Source organism: Tachypleus tridentatus, chromosome 1 (genome assembly GCF_004210375.1).
Source record: "Tachypleus tridentatus isolate NWPU-2018 chromosome 1, ASM421037v1, whole genome shotgun sequence".
Classification (NCBI taxonomy): domain Eukaryota; kingdom Metazoa; phylum Arthropoda; class Merostomata; order Xiphosura; family Limulidae; genus Tachypleus; species Tachypleus tridentatus.
The window spans coordinates 39,297,709-39,322,238 of NC_134825.1; the positions used below are offsets into that span (position 1 = coordinate 39,297,709).

Here is a 24,530-nt window from a genome sequence, read left to right on the forward strand (position 1 = left end):
AGCGGGATGTCTACAGATTTGCACTGCTAAAAACCTGGTTTAGATACCCGTGGTGTGCAGAGCATAGATAGTCCATTGTGTAGTTCCCCCCAGTGGCACAGCGGTATGTCTGCAGACTTACAACGCTAAAATCCAGGTTTCGACACCCGTGGTGGGCAGAGCACAGATAGCCCATTGTGTAGCTTTTTACCTAATTCAAAACAACAACAACAACCATTGTGCAGCTTTGTGCTTAACTTCAAACAAACAACCAACCAATGACAAATCACTACACTACTTCTAATGCGCCCTTCTCCGTGATCCACCGGTGGGACAGTACTAAATGTACGGACTTACAACGCTAAAATTAAGAGTTCCTTTTTTCTCGGTTGACAGAGCAGACAGCTCAATATGGTTTTGCTCTAAAAGAAAAAAAACTTTTACTTGTAATTACTGTGGTGATCAGTTAGTTGGCCCCTCCAGTAGCACAGTGGCATGTCTGCAGACTTATACTGCTAAATACCGGGTTTCAACACCCCTGTGAGGCAGAGCACAGACGGCACTTTGTGTAACTTTGTGCTTTATTACGAACATCAATTACGATTAATTCGATTATTCGATTAACGAGCTTGATTGGTTCCTTAAAAAAGCTCGTTTAGTAAAAAAATTCGTTAAATCAATATAGGATTTCCATTATAACTTGTCTACTCTTTAGTCTCCAAAATCCCCGTAGGTGTAACTAAAAATACAAAAAAAATGCAGATATTGTAAACTAATTTGATAAATACAATATGCGAGTAATATTGAGACAAAATTATAAATACAAACATCTAACAATAAAGGCAAGGCGTATTCATACTCCTTACACTTAGTCTATTGACTTAACAAGCATCGTATCCTTTTAAGACGGTCATCGGTTAGCCAATCAATACGATTTAAAGCCAGTTTTATGTATTATATGTGTTGTGTGTGTGTTTAACTTATAGCAAACCTATATCGGGCTATTTGCTGAGCCCATCTAGAGGAATCGAGCCCCTGATCTTAGCGTTGTAAATTCGTAGACGTACCGTTGTATTAGCGGGAAGCGTATATGTGGTGTTACTTTTCTCTTTATCGGTAATGCATGGAAATACAGTATACACCAGGGCCACAGAAAAGGGTTTATGGAAAAATATTCTCAGGCCACTGTGACAGGCTAAGAGGAAAGTGATGAAATTTCCATATGGTCGAGTAAGCGAGTATGAAAATTTTCACGATACAAATAAATTTAAGTGAAAATGTGACATTGTACGGCGCTTATTAAAAGGAATTTTTGTCCTTAAATGAATTGAAAAATCTCGCGGAGAATAAAACTTTAAACGCATTTTTGTTATTGGAAGCGCTTGTTAAACGAGAGACCAGTGTATCTGTCTCTGTTTTTCCGAGTTTTGAAATATTGTTATTGGTGGAACGTTTTTTTAAATACAAACATGGAAACCAGTCAACATATGTTCATATTAGAAATTCAGCACAAACAAATTTATATTTAGTAATCATGGTGTTACTGCACAATAATGGAACTGGTTTTCCAATATTCGTTGAAGAGTTGCAACAGGTATGTTGTTACGTGATATTAGATGTAACACATAAAAAAAGATTTAATTGTATTCTTAAGACGGCTGGTATGGATATTAAAACTTTAATTAAAATAAAGTACAGAACAACGTTTCGACTTTCTTAGGTTATCTTCAGGTTTATCTTTTGTTATGCACTTTATTTTAATTAAAGTTTTAATATACATAGCACTCGTTTAGAGAATACATTTTTACTTCAAGTGGGTTTCTCGTCATCACAAAATGGTTTATTTACACTTTACAACTTGTTAAAAGTATTTGATATACATATAGCAAGTTTTCGGTTTTATTCTTAAGATCGTCAATAGGCTAACTGTTTATTATTAGTAGTATTAATGTTGAAAGAACTTTCATATAAGTCATTTATTCTTATGTAACAGACAACGTATTTCATAAATCCGCGAATACTAACTCGATCGTACAGTTTATCTTGAGTATTATAATCTTAAAATGACGTATTACTCAAGTGTTTGCCATCAACTTTCAGAACAGCCTAAATTTGATCTGAGAAAAATTCCTTATACGTAAGCTAATACAGATATTAAGTGTCAGAAATATTTTCGAAATGTTCGTGCATTCCAACTGCTTCACATCCACCACTGACTTAAAAATTCTCGATATGCACGCATAGACTTAGACCTACTTCCTGTCAAAGTGGCCTCGTCTGAACTTTTTCCGGGTTATAGGCTAAGATGGCTTCCAGGAGGAAAGTTCAAGAAGACAAAAATGTTCAAACGCTTAGAGAATTAGCAAAATTACCAGCAAATAGAGAATGTTTTGATTGTCATCAACGAGGACCTACATATGTAAATGTAACAATAGGGTCTTTTGTTTGTACATCATGCAGCGGAATATTGTGAGTAGCCTTCCAAAACTTAAAAGGCATTGTATCTTTTAAAAAGTTAATACGTCATTCCCTCATCGTCAATAACATCAACACTGGATCTTAAAATCGTACTAGAATAAATATTTTGTTAGTAACAACCAATTTCAGATAGAAAACTTGTTTAATTTTGTTTTCGTCGGTAATAGTAATATTTTAAATGACATTATAGAATAAAACTATGATATTTACCAAGAAACTAGCGATTGTATTGAAATTTGAATCGGGATATTTTATATGCCTTTTACTAACCATAGTCGACAACATTTTCGTCTACTTGGTATGTATTAGTGCTGTTTGTTAATATAGTATGATTATGATGTTATGGAAATAAGAACCTGGAGCTATGTGAAATAATGCAAGTTACTAATATCTAAATTATAATGCACATATGTAATAATTACTTAGTATTTATACAGACAATTTTATAATAAATTTACTAACAAAAATTATATATTTTATAAAGAAATACTTTTTGATTATATAGCTAGTTATTTAGTAAAGGTAAATGTCAAATTTGGTTTCTGTATGATAACCAAGTTGATGTATTATCTATTACCTCATTATTGAGCTTAAAATAAATTATGTTAAGAAATGTCCATTTATCTTGCAGTTAATGTACAAATGACAGTAGTGAAAGTATATTTAAGGCAAGATAAGGTAGGGTGATAAGTCTATTACTTTCCATAAAGTCTTCCTCCTCTTCCAAAGAAAAATTAACAAATCTTTTAAACCATCTTAAATATAGCTCTTTGCATCCATTTACCTTTCCCATTAAATATTAAAATACTCCCAAATAATACAAACTATGCCATTAGATTAAGTATTATGTAAGTAGGTTGAAAAATTTAATGGGTTGTAACTGTTTGTTAAAAGAAAAAGAAACCATGTTTCAGCTTCTGTACCAAGGCCTCTTCATTTTCTTTTAACAGACAGTTGCAATTTAATACAATTCTGAAATCAACTATATTTACTCTGTCTAAAGTTTCACTGAAATAACTATTTTATAAGTTTATAAACAAATTATCTAAAAATTTTGTCAAATGAGAAGTCTGCATATAAATCTTAAGCCTAATATTCAGATTTGTACTTCAACCCATTTTATAGTGACCTCTTTAGTGATCTGTCAATTTTAAACAAGTAAATTAACTCTCCTCTTGTTTTTATGTATTTAGAAAAGGTAAATGCAAGCTTCTTAGCCTCTCCTCTTAATTTAAGTTTAAACAAGGACTCAATTACAAAAGTATGTCCCTACATTTTGAACATTTTATTTGTTCTTTATGGGACAGTACTTTTTATGTTTACTGTTTCATCAGAGAGGTAAAGAGAAAATATTAATTTCTTGTTTCATGATGATATAGTTATGAAAGATCTTTAAAAAGTTTAATTTCAGATTTATTTTCTGAATACAACAATATGAAAAGTTTTAGTTTTAATAAAATGTACAATTTTATTCTTTGGTTAGTTGTTTGGTAAATTTTAGTTATTAAAGGTTGTTGGGTTTTTACTGTTGTCTAGACGAGGATTAAACCCACCACATCGAGTAAAATCTATCACAATGACCACATTTACATCAGAAGAAATTGATTTCATCAAACAAAGAGGAAATGAGGTAATTTTCAGCATATAGTTATTAAGAGAGCCTAAACTTTTCCATAAATTTTTTTTGTGCAAGCAACAGCTAAAGAGTTTTTAACTTTTGTTTTTAATAAAAATATTCCATTTTTGTGTTTTCTATAAGTTATTACGAGCCTTTCAGTTAAATAAAAAAAGAGCTTCTGTTACCAGTGTTGGAGCTATGTGGACAATTCCAAATGATAGATGTTTGTAATATGTCTTTTTGGTCTCATTTTACAAATTATAGATAGTGTACTAATAATATTTTTCCTTTCCAGCTTACTAGTGTCAGCAAACATGTTATTAGCCAACTTTATATATTTAGATTTTATTAGAACTTAAAGCAAATGTTGAAATCTTGTTTTTTTACACTACATCACTTAGAAAGTAATTGTGCTGGTTATAACTTGTTGATGCTGTTATTTCAGACATGCAAAAGTTTTGTAAATTTGTTAATGTTACAAAAAAGTCTTGCTGGAGTGTTAAAGAATGAAGTTGGGGAATTTGGTGGGTTCTTTATTTTTTGTAATTGAACACAAAAAAAATAAGTAAAAATAAGCTGAAAATTCTCAAGATAGCTGGTATGGGTATTAACACTTTTACCAAAATAAAGCAGAAAACAACATTAACCTGAAGATAACCTAACAAGGTTGAAATGTTGTTCTCTGTTTTATTTTGGTAAAAGTGTAAATACCCATACCAGCCATCCCGAGATACATTTTTACTTCAAGTGGGTTTCTCATCGTCATGAATGATCTATGCCTGCTTCTCCATTATTTGATTCATTATAAACCATACCTGTCATTTCCCAATTTAAGAATTCTTGGAATAACCAAAGTTAGTATAAAATATATTTATTTATTTTACGACTAAACAGACTCACTACATGCATAAAATTTTGTGTAAAAGGTTGTATAAAATTTTGATAATGAGATTTTAATTTTTTTTTCGTGGATTCTATATGTATAGTACTGCAAATATGTGTGGCTTGGAACTCATGATCACAGAACAAATATGGAATCTGATGTTAGGGATGAACAGTGTAGTAGAGACTTGATGATTCAAAAATATGAACGAAAAAGATGGTATGTTGATCCTGAAACAGCAATGAAAAAGATGCAGCAGGATCAAGAACATCAGTCACATTCTTTACAGATGCAACAACAGAGACCACAACAGTCTTCTCAACAATCATTTGTGGTTTTAGAGAATAACACTTCTGAAACAAAATCTCTGTCCACAATAACAGGAGAATCTTCTACTTCTCTAGTTCTCCAAAATAACAAGGTAACTACATCTTTTATGGAAGCTTTTGTTTTTGAAAGCAGACCTTTGAACAACATAATGATTCTTTCTGTTTGAAGTATTCATATAGTTTTCCAATTACTAAAATATCTAAATTTTATTTTGTATGTAAACTGAGGTTATTAACTTATTTTACTGACAAATCTACTTTGATTACAAATTATATTCAGCTACTGTATGATGTAACATACTAACTGCAAATAATCATTTCATCCTTAAAGGTTATCCTGGCATCCACCTACACTTAAGAAATGTAAAAATTTAAACTAGCCCTTTATTTTTTTATGAAAAAATTGATTCCCTCTTAAATATCTAAAATGCTGTCCTCCATTATTATGAGTAGCAACCAATTCCATGTGTTAATCATTCTGATAGAATAAAAAACTTAAGTGGATCATAAAGTGTCATTTTCCAATTCTTATCACAGCTTACCAGTGACTCAGTGGTAAGTTTGAATACTTCTAATGCTAAAAACTGGATTTTGGTATTGTGGTGGACACAGATAGTTCATTGTGTAGCTTTGCACTTACCAACAAACAAACATACAATCTTAGGAATAATCTTATAAATTTACAAAGATTACTAGTTTACCTTCTTTGTCAAGAGAAAATAAATTAGGGGTTTTTAATTTATCTGTATTGGATAATCCTACCATCCTTGAAATTATCCTAGTATCATTCCTCTCAACTTTTCCCAATAAATAAGTATCTTTTTTATAAGGAAACCAAAAACTTACTTAGTTTTTTTAAGAAAAACATAGCTGGGATTTCTAGAGATATAATTATTTGTTTTGGCTTGTAATTAGTATGTCTGTAAATTTACCTTAAAAATGTATTAACTAAGACAAATAGAATTATTATAAAAATATGTAGCTGTTCAATGTGTGCATATTCAGTGTACTATTTTATGTTAAAAATTGTTTGTGTTCATCATTATGTATTTATTCCAATAAAATGTATTTAACAATACAGGTAATGGGTATTTATCATTTTAGCAACAGAACAATTCCTCCTGGCACTCCATTGAAAATACCACCTCATCACAAAATCAAGAGAAAACTTCAGTAGATTTTTTTAATGATTTTGGAAATGATCCATTTGGAGGACGAAGAACAACTTCACCAAGTGGTACTTATAACATAGAACTTTGCTTTTAGAATTATGAAAAACCCATTCATAAACACTGTATGATATGTTTTTAGTCTCTGTTATTTTTAGATGTACATTGATAAAATGATAAAAAAATAATTCTTAAGTGCTTGTTGATTTTAAAAGTGAAATATTTGAACCTATTTTTTACTAAATTATTTTCTGAGTTGCAATTGGGGATCGTATTGTTTGAGTATGTATATATGTGAAATTATTGTTTCAAGAAGTGATCATATGTGATATTTTTATTTTTACTAAGTCATGCACAAAAACTTTTTACACACAAATCTAGTTTGTTAATAAATATTCTGTTGTTTCAAAATTCACTCTAGCAGCATGTATTTTGTGGTTTGAAATTGTTTCATTTTTTTGTGAATAATGCCAGTACTTGTAATGTATCTTTGTAAATACACTAACAGCAGCAACCTTATTTACAGTTTAAAAATAGAGCTTCTAATAATCTGACAGAAAGCAATAGATTTTTAGAATAACTTTTATTATCATTATTTGAAAATAATTATTTTTTAAATATTCTAAATGTATATAACAAAATACTGAGATATTTTTATCACAATCTAGTGCCTAGTAAAATTCCAGAAGCACCCAAATCCAAAACTGGTAGGTCAGTCTGTAAACTTTGCTAATCCCTGAAATTTCATGTTTGAATTTCAAAAACAAAAATGTTTTGGCAATTCAAAAGCCCAAAATGTCAAAGTGTGCATGATTTTAATATCAAAGGGTGATTTTGGTCTTTTCATATAATATTGCTATTATTTCATGTTAGTATTTCTCTGACTTTTCAATTATTGAGTTGCTGTTTCTGATTTTAAAATTTGTTTTTGATATGTTAGTATGTTGTAAATTCTTTGGCTAATTTATCAAAAATCTGCCTCAATTAGTCAAACCCATATCTAGGATTAACATTTAAATCTTCAAGCATATATTATTATTGCAGTGGGCTACATTATTGTATCATCTTTAATGTTAATAACCTCAAAACTTCTACTTGAGCATTACTACTGTTTGAAAAGTTATATTTGTAAGGATGATTTTTTTTTTCTGGAGCTTCAGTATAGTAACTTGGGTCAACTTCTCAGAAGACTCTCATGCAAAGCAGTGTATCTAGAAATAGGAAAGCAAAGCAAACTATTTTTCTGTGTGTGAGCTCCACCATTTCAGAGATGCCAACCATTACAATTTGAGCATAATCATTATGATTTTGTTGTATACATTACGACTATATGCTCATACAGACAAATATTATGACTTGTTGCAACTCCCAAATTATAATATATTATACAGGCCCATACAATAAAGTGATAAATTGTTCCCCCAAGGTTTGATAGGGGTGAAAAGAAAATTTCTAGTGAGATACAAATAAATGTTGATAATAAATAAAAGACTTAGTCCAAATGGCTACTTGTGATAATCATGTTTGTGCTTAAAATAATAAAAAATATTTGTGTCTCCAATATCTACCAATAGTTTGAGTGTGGTACTTCTCCATACTGGCTACGTGGGGGAATCTACAGTTACGTCATCAGTGCTTGTCAGCCAATCAACGCTCACATAGATGGGTATTTCTAGTTTTCTAAGCGGCATAGAAACACCAATGTGATCATTCACAAGTTGGAAAAAAAAGAGGCCTCATTCACCAGATTGTCTTGTTTCTGGCAAATTTAAAAGGACTAAAACTGTGAATAAAAAATTTAGGAAAGATTATAGTGCAAAATATCCGGTCATTGCATCAAAAGTCAGTGACAGTCATGTGTTTTGTGCAGTTTGTCACATCGATTCTTCTGTGGTTCGTGGTGGGATAAACAGTTGTTCCAGACATACAAAATTGGCATCTCACCAAAAAAAGGCTGAGGTGAAGACAAAAACGATGCAGATAACAACATTTATGAGTAAGAATTCAGAACATGAAAAATAATTTTTTAAAATTTATTTATTAAATTCACAAAACACAGTCAAAAATGAGCAATCAGTAGCAGTAATAAATAATAATAGTTATAATAATAACATAATAATAAACAGCTTAGAGACATTGGTCAGGCCGAGTAGCCGCAAATGATAAAGGGCTCTGTCTACAATCATTATGCTCAGTCCTTTGAAATAGTTGGCATCTCTTCCATTTGTTTTCCTCAACCAATTTTTCTGTTAATTTTTCAGTGCAATGAAGTATACTGTGTGACAGTTGACACAATCCTCAAATCCAATCATTAACTTGTTTTTCATGCATTCAAGCAAAATGTACCAAATTTCAAAGGTTAGTTGTAATACCACAATCACATCTTGAGTATGCAAGGCAGGTCAAGTAGAGTGTGACTTTGCAATTGCAAGGAACCATAAATAGGTCTAGGAAAATAATCTTGTAGTGATTCAGACGTGAGTTGGTCAATTTAGAAAGTCGTAAATCATCCAGAGAGTCAAAAAAATAGTAATTAACATTTTGAAAATTTTCACCAAAATTTCGGTTGAGACCATGACGTAAAAATGGCACAACAGTTTTCTTGTTTGACAGGTAAGTCAATCACAGTGGCTGATAGCTAAATGCATTAATTTCACAGACAATGGTAGTGTTGGTTAGTTTGAATACTAGAACTTAAACTCCTTGCATACTATGCAGACAATAATTACTTCTTACATGCATTCAGATTTGAAATTAGTTAAGTCTGTATGAAAATAAGGATAGTGAAGACAACCATTAGAATTTCTTTCAAAGTTGCACATATTTCAGAAGAAAGGTGTAAAATGCATCATATTCAAAGGTTATTTTGAAGTTTAAGGTAGCAAAATGATCAACATGTTACTAGAGCAGTAAATGTGGATGCAATCATGATAGCATATCATTTGCAGAAAAAGCAAGTCATCTTAGAGGTCAAAGAAAATTTTCCATTGGTGATAATAAAAAATCCTAGATGTTTGCACTTTTGGCTGAGTTCAGGCTTATTCTATAAATAACTAGCTTTCTCTAAGTAAGCAATATTGCAATAGCTATTCTCTCAAAGCAAACTTCTCAACATAAGTTTTTGTAACTTCTTTGTATGAGAGGATTGAATACTGATACCCTACAAATCTTATACAATGGAGAATTTGTTATGAAGCAGTGTATCAGGAGAAATTTATTGCAAGGAGACAAAACATAACCAATTTTCCTTGAACAGAAACTGTCAGGTTTGTTGTACACAAAAAAATTAAGTTTTTTAATGAAGTTTTTAAATTAAAGATTTCTCTGACTTATGAACACTTCACTAAGTTAGAGTGAAAAGTAATTTTCATGCTGAGAATAAAAATTCTCTGTTTCTTACAATTTTCTTATTTTGTTTACATAATCTCTGAATTATTTCAATTCTGTTTTCATTCCCAGCTTATACTTGACCTCCTATTTTCTCTGCTGTAGTACTAACAGCAGTGAAATTATCTGTAGAGAAAGTTGAAAATATAAAATAAAAAAGTACTTTTTCTTTTCTTGAATTGCTGTAAATTGTAACAGCCTCTGAGTTCTGGTTTCATTTAATTTTGTTCTTTTATTGCTTTTTGAAACATGTCTAATTGGCATGAAAAGGAATAACTCACCAGGCAAGAGCTTAAAATAAACAGACTAACAAATTAGATTCACTTATACAACAATATTCTATGGATATTACTTGAGGAGAACTTTTTTTACGTAATTCTTTTTTTATTATTTAATCACCTTATCTTAATGAGTTTCTAATTTTTATATTTTACTTTTGTTTGGAAAGTACAATAATGAATAAAAATTACAAAAACAAAAATTGAGAACTTGTTTTAATCTGCTATCTGGTGTGTAGTGTAATAAACATTTCTTTCTTGTTATGTTTGTTGTCCAAAAGCAATTCGTGAAGTTTTTAAATATGCATTTTAGAGTACAAAAAAGTATATTAGATATCAGAATAGAATGTTCCAAAACTACTATAATTTGTCTGGCTTTCTAACTAATAAGTAGACAAAATTGCTGGCTTTTACTGCTGATACAAAGCAGATAGTTGTCTGATTTATGTAGTTTATAATATTTCTGTCCATTACAAACACCTCTAACAGCAATGTCAAAATTATAGGCTTTCATCATTGATGGAGGACATAAGTATTTTGGTCTGACTCCTGACTACCCTGTGTAACACCCAGGGCCCTGATGTGTTCTCGGTGTCACTTTCCTGGGGACACTTTGTCTGCTTATCTGTGTTTCATTCCTTCAGTTTTTGACAAATCTCAAACTTTCTTCGTACCCTTTGGGTATTCTGGCGAGTAACATGATGGGTTGGTGCTCAAATATGACACCTCTAGTGGGGGACTTTCTTAGGAATTCCTTATACTATTCTATTTATCTGTAACCAACTTCAAAGACACCCTTAAAAAGTGACTTATAAGGTTGTCATCTTAAGCTCTTTGTTGTCACTACCTGGGGCCCAAACATCTCAGGCTCAAAAAAAAAAAAAAATGCACAGCTGACTTCATAGTTTAGGGTTCATATTCAGCTAAAATTGAGAATTGCTTTTAATGTGAAAAACAAACAAACTAGGCTTAGATCTTTGTATTTACATTTTAAATGGGGTATTGGCTGAAAGAGAAACTTGGTAAACTATTGTATTGAATTTAAGAACAATTGCAAAAGTGAGTTTCTTATATTTCTCTTTTTAATAACTTTTCATTTTTAATTAGTCGTGTAAAAAGCCAGTACAGTAACAATAACATTAACATTGTATAATGACAATGTGTGTATGTATTTCATTTACAATTTTTATTACATTATTTGATTTACTTGTAATTAGAAGTTTTGAATAATTGTAACTTTTGTCTTGGTAGGAGAGGGCTCAAGAATAATTTTTAATTACTGGCTCATCTATTATTTGTAACACTATAATGTACAATTTTTGATTTAATTAAAATTCATTTTTCTTTAGAGAATGCTTCTGCAAATGGAAACTTTGCTAATTTTGAGAGTGCTTTCACTGAAAATCAAGGTAATTGTTCTTTTTCAATTCATATATACAGTTTACCATAAATTGTTTTTCAAATGCTTGAATTGGTTAATATTTTAGGCTAATCAATGTACATATTAAAGTGATTTTATTTTCTCATCTATTTTTTATAACTAATTTTCATGCACTGTACTACCAAATTGGAAATGTTCAAGATTAATGTAATATCAGTTTTCACTCTGTTGGTAAAATACTGTAAACATATTAGAGTTAAATATTTGTAGTGAAATGAAGCCACCATTTTTTCATGTTAGAATACTTTATTTGTTATAGGCTGTTAGTGTAATTGATATCATTTGACTGGATAAACAGTAGCTATGAAATGTAACTACTTTGTTTATTTTTGGTTATGCTAACTAGAAACTTAAAAATGTGATAAAATTTTATTTGTTAAAAATTCTATATTGATACTTACTGTATAACTTCACCAGGAGCCCACAGATTTGGATTTTAAAATTGTAAGTTCATATTGCAATTAAGTGAAGAATTGCTACTACTATAAAATTTAAATAATAAAGCCACCTTTCAGTGAAACAAATAAAAAAATTGTTTAGGTTTTTGTTTTGATTTATTGACAGAAATTACGTTAGGTAAATGCCCTTTAGTAATGTGTGAAGAATGTTCCAAATGTATTATAGTTGAATAATAGTGAGAAAATGTAATACATTTTTGTGCTCATAATGTTTTAGATGTATGTCATGCATATCTTATTTTCTGAAGTGGTTCAGTGGCATTCACCTTCATTATGTGTGTTTAATAAGATATGAAATGTTATAGAAACTGATATACATGTAAGTTTTGAGTCTTTTTCACTTATCCTTTTTTTAAATCTAAACTATTCAATAACATGACCAGTTGGGCAATATATCTGAATGACTTAAACCAAAAAATGCTCATTTATCTGTACTAAACAAATAGTTACATAATGCATGCTATACTTTTCTAGTTGTGACCTATTTGCATGAGTAATTAATTTTTGAGATGGATATTACTGTATGAATTACTATTCAGTATTGCCTGTATAATTTTAAACAATTCTAATTTGTTTAAAAATAGTTAATGTTTTCAAAATTTGTGCACAAGCTATGTAGATTTGAGCTTTTCTTTATAGAATATTTATAAAAATACAGTTATTTACACTGATCTACACATTGAAAACAGTGATAAAAATGAAACCTCAACTATTATCATTTTATATGAACAGAGCTTTAAGGAGTTGTTTCTTTTTGAAAGCATAATCATATAATAGCTATAATTTTTACAAATTGTTCTTGCTCTACAGATATCTATATATTTGTAATCACTGATTATGAAACAAACTTACCATAAATAAACTTGGTACATAAATTACTACAAAACATTTAGCATTACTAACTTAAACGTTAGGAATAAATAAAAAATTGAGCTTTGTCAGTGATTTAAAATAGTTCTATTGACTCATCTGAATGATATTTTAAAAAATTTTGATAAAGTAAAATTTTAATGTTATTGTAGTTGTAGAAATAATAGTTGTATATTTTAACTTAATTTTTAATGCATATAAGGTACTTCTTACAATGCACTGTGTTTAATGATATTATTTACTGTTGCAGTACAGTCATTTTTATGTAAGTTACATATAAGTAAACACCATGCATTTTTTTAATCAAGAAATACCCATATCATAACTATGTTATAGATATCAGAACTTGTCCTATCATTTGTTGGCCAGTTGCCAAATAACCAGAGTTTTGTGTCTTATTTTTCAGCTGAATTTAGCTGACTGAGATGTGTAAGCACTTACCTTCCTAGGAAGTTTGTGTGGTTTTTATAAATGTATGTGCCAGATTAATTTATTTGAAAAACAAAGTTTCTTTTTTTTCTTCATTAAATATCTGCATAAAGTTTATACATGGATGACAAAAAAAATCAAAGATTCACATATTTGATTTCTAATTCAAGTTCTTTTTTATGCTCCTTTAGTTTTGTATGTATTTAGCATATAACTTGATTGTCATATTGTCTATTACAAAAGCACTCTAGTGGCTCAGTGGTAAGTCTTTAGGCTTATAATGCTTAAAATTGGGTTTCAAAACCTGTGGAGGGTAGAGCACAGAGAACCCATTATGTGACTTTTTTCTTAACAATAAAACAAGTTATAAGAGATGAAAAGTACATGCAGATACAAATAATTATACTTCTGAAACTTGACTGTAAAAATAAAGATTTACTTAAGAGAATGTTAAAATGTTTTAGAATGACACTTCTTGCTTAATTACAGATTAATTAGAATCAACTATCTTGAGACATAGATCCATTAGATAGTAAGAACATATTTTTATGATTAACTCTTTGTATTTGACTTTTTAAATAATTACTTCTTGATGCATGCTTATATCTATAATTCCCAGAATTCAGTTGGAATATTAATTTTATTTATTCTTACTGGATCCCAGTGGCTTAGGGGTAAGTATGAGGTTTTATAATGCAAAAATTGGTTTGCAAAACTTGTGGTGAGCATACTACACTCATTATTGTTTTAATAACAGATATGTTTTTATTAGTCTTTAAGTTAATATTTCTTATGTTTACAAAATTTTTGAATAGAAAATATATTGTTGACTTGCATAGGATAGGGTTCACATGAAAATTTATATCAATACTTTTATGAATTATGAAGAATTCTGAAACATCTCTTTAACAGTGGACATTTGGTTGTGAATATGTTTGTCTACACATGAAATGTGTGTTGTAACTTCTGTATAATCTCTTGCAAATCAGTTATTCCTAAAACTAACAAATGGAAACCTTTTCTCCATTTTTAGTTGACATCAATGTTACTTTTCTTTTGGGTGCATGATTTTGTGAAAATCTGCTAATGTTTGGAATGTTTCATAAAATTATACAAAGGTATAATGGTGGGAATAGCTGATATATTTGTATATTTTTTCAAAAAATATTTTCAATTAGTATTTGTGCTTACTTAGATATATTTTGTTGTATTCAAAAAATTGCATTTCAACTAGTTCTAAAGCATTAATAATATATGCATTGTATTGCTGCTGAGAGCATCAAAGTATTTTTTTTCATTTTTAGAGAAAAATATGCATATATATGTATGTATAGTGCTTGATTCCCACTCTTGCCTGATTACATGTCTGGGTGTAGTCTCTTTTTTGTTTGCTTTCCTCTGCAGTGTTGAATTCTTTTTCAATTTCTTTTTGGCTGCTTTTCCCTCAACTTACTATATAAATGCCTTTCCACCCTCCACCTTCTATGTCTCCTCAGCTTTGGTTTATATTGGCCATACCTCTAGCACATTCTTCTCTAGAGCTGTGTAAAGTCTGGACATCTCCACCGGGTTGGACTTCATTTGATGAAGATGTGGACCAGGAATATCCGTCCTTCAGCTGGCCAGTAGCTCAATCTGCTTCCCCTGCCTTTTCCCAAAGGAATCTTTCTTCACTGACTCAAAGCAGCAATACATTCCTATCCAATCCAATCTGTTCCCAAATTTCCTCCCCAAATCCTTTTTCCATTTCACCTAAACCATCTGAAAACAGTCCTCTGGGCTCCTGTTTTCCAGCAGTTAGTGTTGGCCAAGGCTCTACAACGTTATCACCACCAGCTATTCAAGGGTCTGGAAAGTTTGCAGTCCAAGGTTTTACGTCTCCCACAAGCTCAACACCAGGTGGCTCATTTGTCAGTCAGAATTCAACTATCTCTCAAAGTCCATCCCAGCAGATGTATCCACCTTCTGCTGACAGGTATGCTGCACTTGCTGACCTAGATAGTCTCTTCCATTATACTACCCAGCCAACTACAACAGCTGCACCCATCTGGTCAAGCACTGGAATTGGGATTTCCACTGTTTTTGATTCACCGACTGTTCCTAACTCAGCTTATGGTACAGGTACAAACATTTTGTCATTTTGTGAAGTGAAAGTTAAAAAGATATTAATATAAGAAAATTTATATGTACTCTTTATGTGTGTGTGTGTGTGTATATATATATTTTTAAACATGAAATTTATAAAATATAAAATTTAAGTACAACAAAGGAGCTGTTGGAACTTACAGGCTGTCCCATCAACTAACCTTTGAGAAACAAAAAGAAAACTCTGAGTTAGTCATTACCAATCAAATATTTATCAAGATTTCTCTTGAACTCTTCCAAAGTTACTGCATCTACCATATCTGAAAACAATCCATTTCAAATGCCAGCTACCCTGTCAGAAATACAAAACTGTCTTAACTGTAAGTGACTTCTGCCCTTCCAAAAGTGATATTTGTATCCCCTAGTTCTAAATTTCTTACCATAAAGCACAAAAAAAATGTGATACATTGACACTATTAGTTACTTTAATAATCTTAAAACACTTTAATCAAATCCCATCCAACTCTTCTTTTGTCAAGATAACAGATTCAGAGATTTTAAATAGTCCTTGTATAACAACCTTTCAATCCAAGATGTCATCCCTATTATTGTTACTCTGAACTCATTCCAACAATTCAGTGGCTTTCTTAAGGAAAGGAACCCAAGACTGAACACAAAAATACTTTACATGTGGGCTAACAAATGCCTGTACAATGAAATTATAGCCTGTTTAGACTTTCAAACAACATTTCTTTAGATAAGATCCTTTTTTTTTCGTCTACCACTAGCAATGAAACACTGCTAGCAGTTAAAGTGACTGATACATCAAAACACTAAGACCCTTTCATAACACTTTAAAAGTTATTCCAATCAAAACTGTATTTGTAATTCAAATTACAACAACCGACGTGTACTACGCTTCATTTAAAATAGCTAAAAGCCATCTGCTTTTTATTCTAACACATCAAATAATTATTTTGTAAAGCAACACCCAAGACTTTGATCCCATGTTCAAAAGTCAGTCAGCCAATTAGATGTAACCCATATTGGAGAGTTAATGTATAACATGATTCTGAATTTAGTTGGTTTATCTTCATGAAGTGTGACAATCATTTAATAAGTAAACATTCCAAGTATATTATACATAAAAAAATAAGAATTTTCAGTAAAGTATTTCTTCTGCATATTTATCTCTGAATTTCCATTAACCAGTAGGAGTTAGAATCTGTTTAATAATTAGTGTGCAAGATATGTTAAAAATAATTTTTTATCTTAGTTTTCAAGCTTAATTTGCATAATCTGTGTAACTTTCTAAATGAATATATTTTTTTTCAGTAACAATTTATATTTTATCTGCTATATTCTTTATCCTAACACTATTTGACCTAGAGTTTAAGAGAAAATTACAATTATTTATCTAGACAGTTTTAAGCTCCTAATAACTTGTTTTTATTTAATTTTAGTGTTTTACTACTAGTTGAATCATGTCTAACTAATGCGAGTAGCAATAAAATTAACCAATGGGAGTGTGAAGAGTTTAGAATGAGCAAAATTTTAGGTTACATTATGTGAATTCTAAGTATTTTCCTCTTATGTTACTGAGGGCAAAATAACTTATCTTTTTAACATATTATTTACCTTATTTAATACATTTTTAATTTGTACAGTTTATTTACTTTTGTTAAAAACGTATCGATGAACTAAAAATACATAAAGAAATAAGAAAGTTTGAATTTCAAGATTGAGGCCTTTTGCTTTCAGAAGCTGGTATTCATTACAGTATTTGTTGTCCAAAAAATAATTTTTGGAGCATTAAAACACAATAATGCAAACATTAAAAAAAAGTTCTAAAACTACTGTAAATTATTTGGCTTTCTATGTGACCTATAAAAAACATTCAAGGTTTTTCTTATCAAAGAGCTGATTTCTGTTTTTCCTTCATAATATTTGATTGTGAAATTGTGCCTTTTACCAAAATAAGTTAACATAATTATGTTATCATGTAGTTTACAAAAAATGGCCTTTGTGAACATGTATTATTGGCAAGCAGGCCTGAGTAAGTAAGTGATTTCAGAAATTTGAGTTGGGTGTGGCTTCTTTGGTGGGTATAAATAATTTATTGATGTTGGAGATTTTTACTTTAAATTCTATCTTGCCATATCTGTAGTTTGGTTTCTGGCTGCACCACATTGTTTTAATCTTATTCAGACTTAAGTTAGAATTTTTATGCTTAATATATTTGTCAGCTTACTGTGTTCTGTTGTGTAACTTGCACAAAATTCAAAACAAATCAAAGTTCATATGAGTTTTGCTATAACACAAGAATTAGACGTCATAAGTCCTAATGACATTTTGTGTGTTCATTCCAGTTTTGCAGGCTTTTTTTTCTTTGGAAAGTTTTTTTCTACTATTTTCCAAATTGAGAAAAATAGTTTCTCCTGCTTGCTGTATTTATGAACTTATGGAAAATTTATGTTCCTGCTTTTATAAAGACAAATATATACTTAATTTTGTATGATTTTTTTTTTAGTATAGTCCTTGAAAATTATCAGATGTGAAATCTACATTTTACTTAAAACTGAATATAGGTTGTAACTTACATGAAGGAAAACATATATCAAACCATCTCATGTATGTTCCATTTGTTGCCCTAAGAGTGATTTGAAGTAAATATGCATCATGTAATCTGGTGCACATATAGCTACATATGTAATCATAGTGGTAGAAATGAAGTATAACATGGTGCATTATCTTTTTAAGATAAAAGCTTCATGAGATTATTTTAAAAAATCACAAACATTCTTAGAAAGATTTAATTCCAGAGTTAGTTAAAATATATTATTTAGTTAAAACTATATGGTACATTTTTTACAGTAACAATTGTGCTTTTAAACTTTTTTCAGCTGCATCTAATCCCTTCAGCACTAACACTGCTCCAACTTGGACCCAACCAGCAACTGTGAGCACTCAGCAGCAAAACTACTTTTTAGGTGCCAATCCATTTCAGGTTGCACCACAGCCTGCTGGATTTGGTGTCCAACCCCCAGCACAGAACATCTCTGGATTTGGTCAGTTTGGAACTCAAGGATCTGTTGCTACCAGCGAAATTGGTTTTGGTGCTTTTGGAGGAGGGGTAACATCCAGTGCAAGCTTTGGGTCTTATACACCTGCTAGTCTTGGGGTAGGGAACCTACCAAATGGTATGCCAACGAACCAGTTTGGGGTACAAAATGGTGGCTTTGGTTTGGCTTCATCAACAGCTGGATGGCCTGTTACTAACATGGTTCCTGCAGGAGGTCATTCGGTTGGTACAACTTGGAACTTTGGAAATGGTCAACAAGCACAGGTGAATGTTTTTCCTGGTAATAAGCTTGGCACCTGGCCACAACAACAGCCTTTTCAGCCATCGGCCAATCCATTCTCAGTAAGTTTCTTAAGCATTGCTAATCTGTAATTATTACAGCAACTGCTAAGTGTGTTATCTGGATTTCTTACATACTCATTAGACTCATAAATATAAATATTGTTTCTTGCATTAAGTATGAAATGTTCATTATAGTTAATATTTTCTCCCCAAATCTTTTGACAACTGGCTTATATGCGAGTGCTTTTATGTTTTAGATCAGGGGTTCCCAACCTTTTGGCACTCACAATATGAAAATGTAATTGATGAAATAAAATTAATGTTATCCCAAGCTACTTCTAACAAGGCTACGCAACCCCCTTGGGGTCGCGACCCACCTGTTGGGAACCCCTGTTTTAGATTTTGTTTTGCTATGCTCATGACTTATATTCAGAAAATGGTTGTTTCTGTGATAGAGAAAGTTGTTACCTTTAAGAGCACTAGTTGTATGGTATTGAATGTATTTCTAGAAACTACATACACAAATATTACCAAGAAGACTACCTTTACTTAGGGTTGTTACATTTTGACCTTTTGTATTGTAAGAATGGACTGAAACATGTTCATTACATCTAGGACATACTGCATATTTAGTAGAAATGATATGTTCTTCAGCTGTTTATTATGGCTTTTGTTTCTTGAGATCTGATCAGTTATATTTAAGTCTGTCAGCTATTGAATAATATAAAGCAATGAAAGTGGTTGTAACATGAAGAACAAAGTATGTGTAACAAAGCCATAAGTGTAAATCAAAGAAAATGTAAACACTAACTAGTGAATTCTAGGTGGAATTAGCACCAGAAGCAAACATTGTGATAACGTATATCCAGCAAAGCTAAAATCCAATTCAGAAATCAAAATAAATGGTAGTGTGTCACATGGCCAAAACAACCTGTGTGACACACTGTGTGGTATTATTAACAGCAGTGGTAGTTTAGCAATATTTCATTTTCTGTGATTCAAACTGTTGCAATCCAAACTATCACCTAATTTCAGTGAATGTACTCCACTGAACCCTTACTTCATACAGAAATTTCAAGACAATCCATTTAAGAAATACACAAGATATAAAATCTGTAATTTTGTTTGAAATTTTACTTTTTTGTTTTTTCTTTGCACTGAAAGTATGAACAGTATATCTGATAGAAAAACATAATATTTTAGGATTTTTATTAAATTTGGTACACTGAAAAATCTGTACAACCTACAATTATGTGTCAAATTTCATCTAAATGTTAGCCACATGTACAAAGTTATTCAACAAAATCTAATTTTTTTACCAAAAGTTTTGCATATGCTTTCAGAAAAGGTTACAGGAGCTATTAGTCTAAAAGATTTTATTATAGCTTCACCTTAGAGTATAACTGGACCATTTTCAGTTTTGTTGTCCTTTTAATTAAAGATGGTTGATTTAGAGCAGCAAAACTATAGGCTGAAAGCATGTGCAGATCCCTAAATATTGGTTAGGCCAAGAAAACTAGATTAGTAGTTTCTAGCTCAGGTGTTTAAAATGATATTTATACATTATTTATTGCCAATTTTTAAGGATAAATTTGCTAAATTTTAAGAAATTATCTTAATTAAAGAACATTTAGCATCACATCATATTAGCTTAAGCAGTTAACTTAAATAATGATCAATACAGCTGTATAAGTTCATGTGGGTGATAACAAGAAACTGTTAATCTAGTTTCCATAATGATATTACAAAGGAAGTTGTTACCACTGTTAAAGTTAGAGAGATAAAACTACCACCATAGACTTTAAAGAATGGTTGATTCCATAAAATTTAGGTCTATTCTGAAAATATGGTTGCAGTTGTAAAGTTAGTGTTGGTTATTGCTAAGTGTTACTTTTTTACTTGCTGTGATTTGTTGGTATGTATTGACAAAAGGTTGTGATATTTAATCGAGACCACCTTAGGTTGAGAAAAAAATTAGAGTGCAAAAGAGGATTGAGTGTTTGTTAGTTAGCTGGGCTGTATTTTTTATTCAATTTTAGGGATGATTGTGGATAAAACAAAATATGTATTCAAGCTAAGTAATGAATGATATTTGCTGCAGAGTTCTCGTCAATACTATAAATGTAGCTACCAGCTTGGCTTCAATTTTGATTTCATTCCTTTAAGTTGCACACTCGGAACTTTTTTGACCACACCTTTTTGCATCTAAAGTGTTTTTTTATTAAATATGATATACATGTATAATCAACTGTTCAAATACTTTCCTACCCAACATGAAGTTTAGATTATACAATGACCATAGATACTTACTGCTATCACATATTAAAAATTAGTTTTATGACATTATAAAGACCCATTTTATAATACTGTACTTAAAAAGTTATTTCAAAAAGTGTGTGGGTAATTTCAATTTTTCGAATAATTTTAAAGATAGTTTTAAACTTGCTTATAATACTTGTTGATGGTATATCATATTAAATATTGATAACCTTTTCATTTTAGTGCCAAAAAAGGAAAATGAAGAATTTATTCTTATTTACTTGAAGAAAAAAAATCTGATATAGAACAAAATGCACATTTTATTGTTGATTATTTTTGCTTGAGTTATTTAAAATATTTTAATGTAAATGGAGAACTGCGTGAATGTCAAGCTGTGTTTATGTCTCGTGTGTCATATTACAAATTAAAATAGCCAGAAACTAAGGTAAATGATAATTTATAGTTAGTAGTAAAATAAATGTCATTATGTATCTGATTTATGATACTAGCAAGAACATTTGATATACACAGTTTTTGCTATTAATACTTGTATATTTTAATATACAAAAAATTAACACAATTTACAGTAACGGTTATTACAAATAATGATCTGCGTAAAAACGTTTTCAACTTCCAATGTGAATCTTTTGAAGTTGAACAGATTGTAATGTTTGAAATCTATAAATGTTCCTGTTCAGATATCTGAAGTTCTTGATTAATAAGCATTAATCACAGTTTTAGCTTTGGTGGTTTATGGCAAACCAATAATATATACTGTCTTTTGGCCTCTCACATTGGTTATATTTACAGGTGTAAGGAGAGCTTCTAGAAACTTCAGCTTATACAACAGTGTAGACGATGCACTAGTATTTACACACACACACACATTGTTGATTCTTACGCTTGAGAATCTTCTCCAGTTTTAGTGTTCCTCAGTGTGGATTCATGTAGGTGGTGAGTAAACCTCCCAGGGAAGGTTCTGTTCTTTCAGTTTACCTCCTCTGAGATCTAAACGTCAACCCATATGTTTTCTGTGTGTAATGACTCCTGAAGGGGAGGAGAGGATCCTGGTGGTTGAGAGGCCCAACCCTAACACATCACTTTGGCCTTGAATTCCTGTAGATGAGCAGCCTTGGGGTGATCGCCCCTAGCGTCATTAGTCTGGTCTACTTGGGCTAGGGTCAACCAAATACCAGTGTTGGATGTTCTCAGCAGATGTTGTGGACATTGTATCTGATGCTGATGTTTGGGTATAGTGCTCACAAAACCCTGACATTGCTGCAGTGTCTTCATTTGGCATTGTAGTGCATCCCCTCATAGGGCTTTATGGTGGGTGGGGTTAGTGGGCACTGAAATATTTTTTTTTATTATGGATTCTCCAAATAAAAACTTAAATAAAGTAGTGAAAAACAATCCAAATGTAAATGACCATGTCTTGAAGATTCTCAGCAACAATCTTCAACATCTGTAACACCTGTACCTCATTTTCTTATACTACCTTGTCTTTCAGACAAATTTTTAGAGCAAATGTCTCCCTTTTTCATTCAGAAGGGACTTGCTGGTTCTCCAAAGTTAAAGAAGCTTTGCTTTGGTGACATATTGGTGGAAATATCCACATCTCAACTCAGTTGAACTCCTCTTGCATTCAAAGGCAATTGGGGATTTACCTTTTAAGGTCTTGCTTGGTTCCTTGAATCAAACAACCTCCTCTCACCCACCCAGTGTGGGTTCCAATGACAGTGCTCCATCATGGGCCACCTGATTCAACTTGAAACATCAATCAGAGAAGCCTTTCTTAAATGACAACATCTTGTATCAGTATTCTTTGAGAAGGCTTATGATACAACATGGAGATATGGCATTTTGCGAGACCACCATGTATATATGAGTTACATGGCCATTTGCCCATTTTTATTAAGAATTTTTAATGGACAGGTAATTCCAAGTTTGTGTGGGTTTGATGCTTTCCCGTTCTTTTCTACTGAAACTTAGAGTCCCTCAAGGCTGTGTTTTGAGTGTTGCACTTTTCAGTATAAAGATTAATGCCATAACTGAACAACTTCCTCTAACTGTTGCAAATAGGCTCTGTGTAGATGATTTTCACATTTCATGTCAGTCTTTGAACATGAGATATATTGAACAGCAGCTACAGACTGTCCTCAATCATTTACTGAACTGGACCACAGCAAATGATTTTAACTTCTCTCTCTCTAAAACTGTTTGCATGCACTTCTACTGCCAATGGGGTATTCACCCTGGTCTTGAACTATGTATCAGTGAAGTTGTGCTACCTGTGGTCCCTGAGACAAAGGCATTGGGGCTTATCTTTGACCATAAGCTGACCTTTATACCACGCATCAAGGAGCTACAAGTCAAATGTACAAGAGCACTGAACATCCTCCATGTCTTCTCTTCCACCACTTGGGGAGCAGATTGATGTTCTATGCTAAAGATATATCATGCTCTTATTCAACCAAAACTGGACCATGGATCACTGGTCTACAGCTCCACCAGGACCTTGCCCTTAAAGATACTGGACCTCATTCGTCATCAGAAACTTTGGCTCTGCACCAGAGCTTTCCGTACTGTCCCAGTTCAGAGCTTATACATAGAGTCCCATGAGCCTCCTTTGCACCTCTGCCATTTGCAACTGTCTTTATTGTATGCTTTAAAACTTTATTCCTTACCAAAGCATCCCACCTGGAGTTGTGTTTTCCTTCCTTGGTGGGCCATGCTTTTTCAGAACAGATGATCTACCGTTGCTGCTTTTAGCCTTCGTATCCAGGAGCAGTTGGGTGAATTGGGTCTGTCCTTGGATAACATTGCTGTATCCAAATGTGACCTGTCTTTAAGTCATCTGAGAAAAGCAGACACTTCTGACTAGAAATACTGTCTGTTATTTGCTGAACACCTTTCAAACCATCCTTCCATTCCTATTTATGCAGATGGTTCAAAATCAAGTGACTCTGAGAGCTCTGCCATGGTTTGTTGTGATTTGGTGGTTGCACACATAATCCTCTCTACAGCTTCCGTGTTCACTGCTGAACTGTATGCCATTTCTCTTGTCCTGGATAATATAGAAGCTAAGCAGTACTCAAATTTCACTATTTATACTGACTGGCTTAGTTCTGTACTGGCCTGGAATTGTTTCATGTTAGTTTTCACCTGTTCTTGCCAATATTCAAAACCAACTGGCCCATTTCTCTTTAACATCTACTTCTATCCAGTTTTTCTGAATACCAGGCCATGTTGGTATTTGCAGCAACGGGTTTTCTGACACTGCAGCTAAATCTTTCTGCTCTGGCACTATCACTGCTGTGCCTGTTCTGTACATGGAATTTGGTCCTTTATTCAAGGCTCAGCTCTGTGCTAGTTAGCAGATGACTTGAAGTGAGCAACATGAAAACAAGCTTTTCCAAATAAAACCTTGTATTGGACTTTGGCTGTCTTGCTTCTGTAAGGATTGGAAAGAGAAAGTTATTCTAACTAGACTATGTATTTGT

General features: G+C 31.7%; 1 protein-coding gene across 7 annotated transcripts in view; it reads left to right on the forward strand.

Annotated features, from left to right (window-relative positions):
• Window positions 1-1,982: 1,982 nt before the first annotated feature.
• LOC143246501 (arf-GAP domain and FG repeat-containing protein 1-like) overlaps window positions 1,983-24,530 on the forward strand; it is a 31,761-nt gene continuing 9,213 nt past the window's right edge. Inside the window, exons 1-8 of one of the 7 annotated variants that reach the window (XM_076493330.1) lie at window positions 1,983-2,448; window positions 3,994-4,087; window positions 5,062-5,379; window positions 6,392-6,524; window positions 7,125-7,163; window positions 11,471-11,530; window positions 14,859-15,440; window positions 18,308-18,828. In XM_076493330.1, the coding sequence (XP_076349445.1) occupies window positions 2,285-2,448; window positions 3,994-4,087; window positions 5,062-5,379; window positions 6,392-6,524; window positions 7,125-7,163; window positions 11,471-11,530; window positions 14,859-15,440; window positions 18,308-18,828 (1,911 nt within the window). In that variant the 5' untranslated portion in view covers window positions 1,983-2,284. Of the gene's footprint in view, window positions 2,449-2,579; window positions 2,756-3,993; window positions 4,088-5,061; window positions 5,380-6,391; window positions 6,525-7,124; window positions 7,164-11,470; window positions 11,531-14,858; window positions 15,441-18,307; window positions 18,829-24,530 lie in introns of those variants that run through there. The other 6 variants (XM_076493347.1, XM_076493357.1, XM_076493338.1 and 3 more) reach the window with 6 other exon arrangements.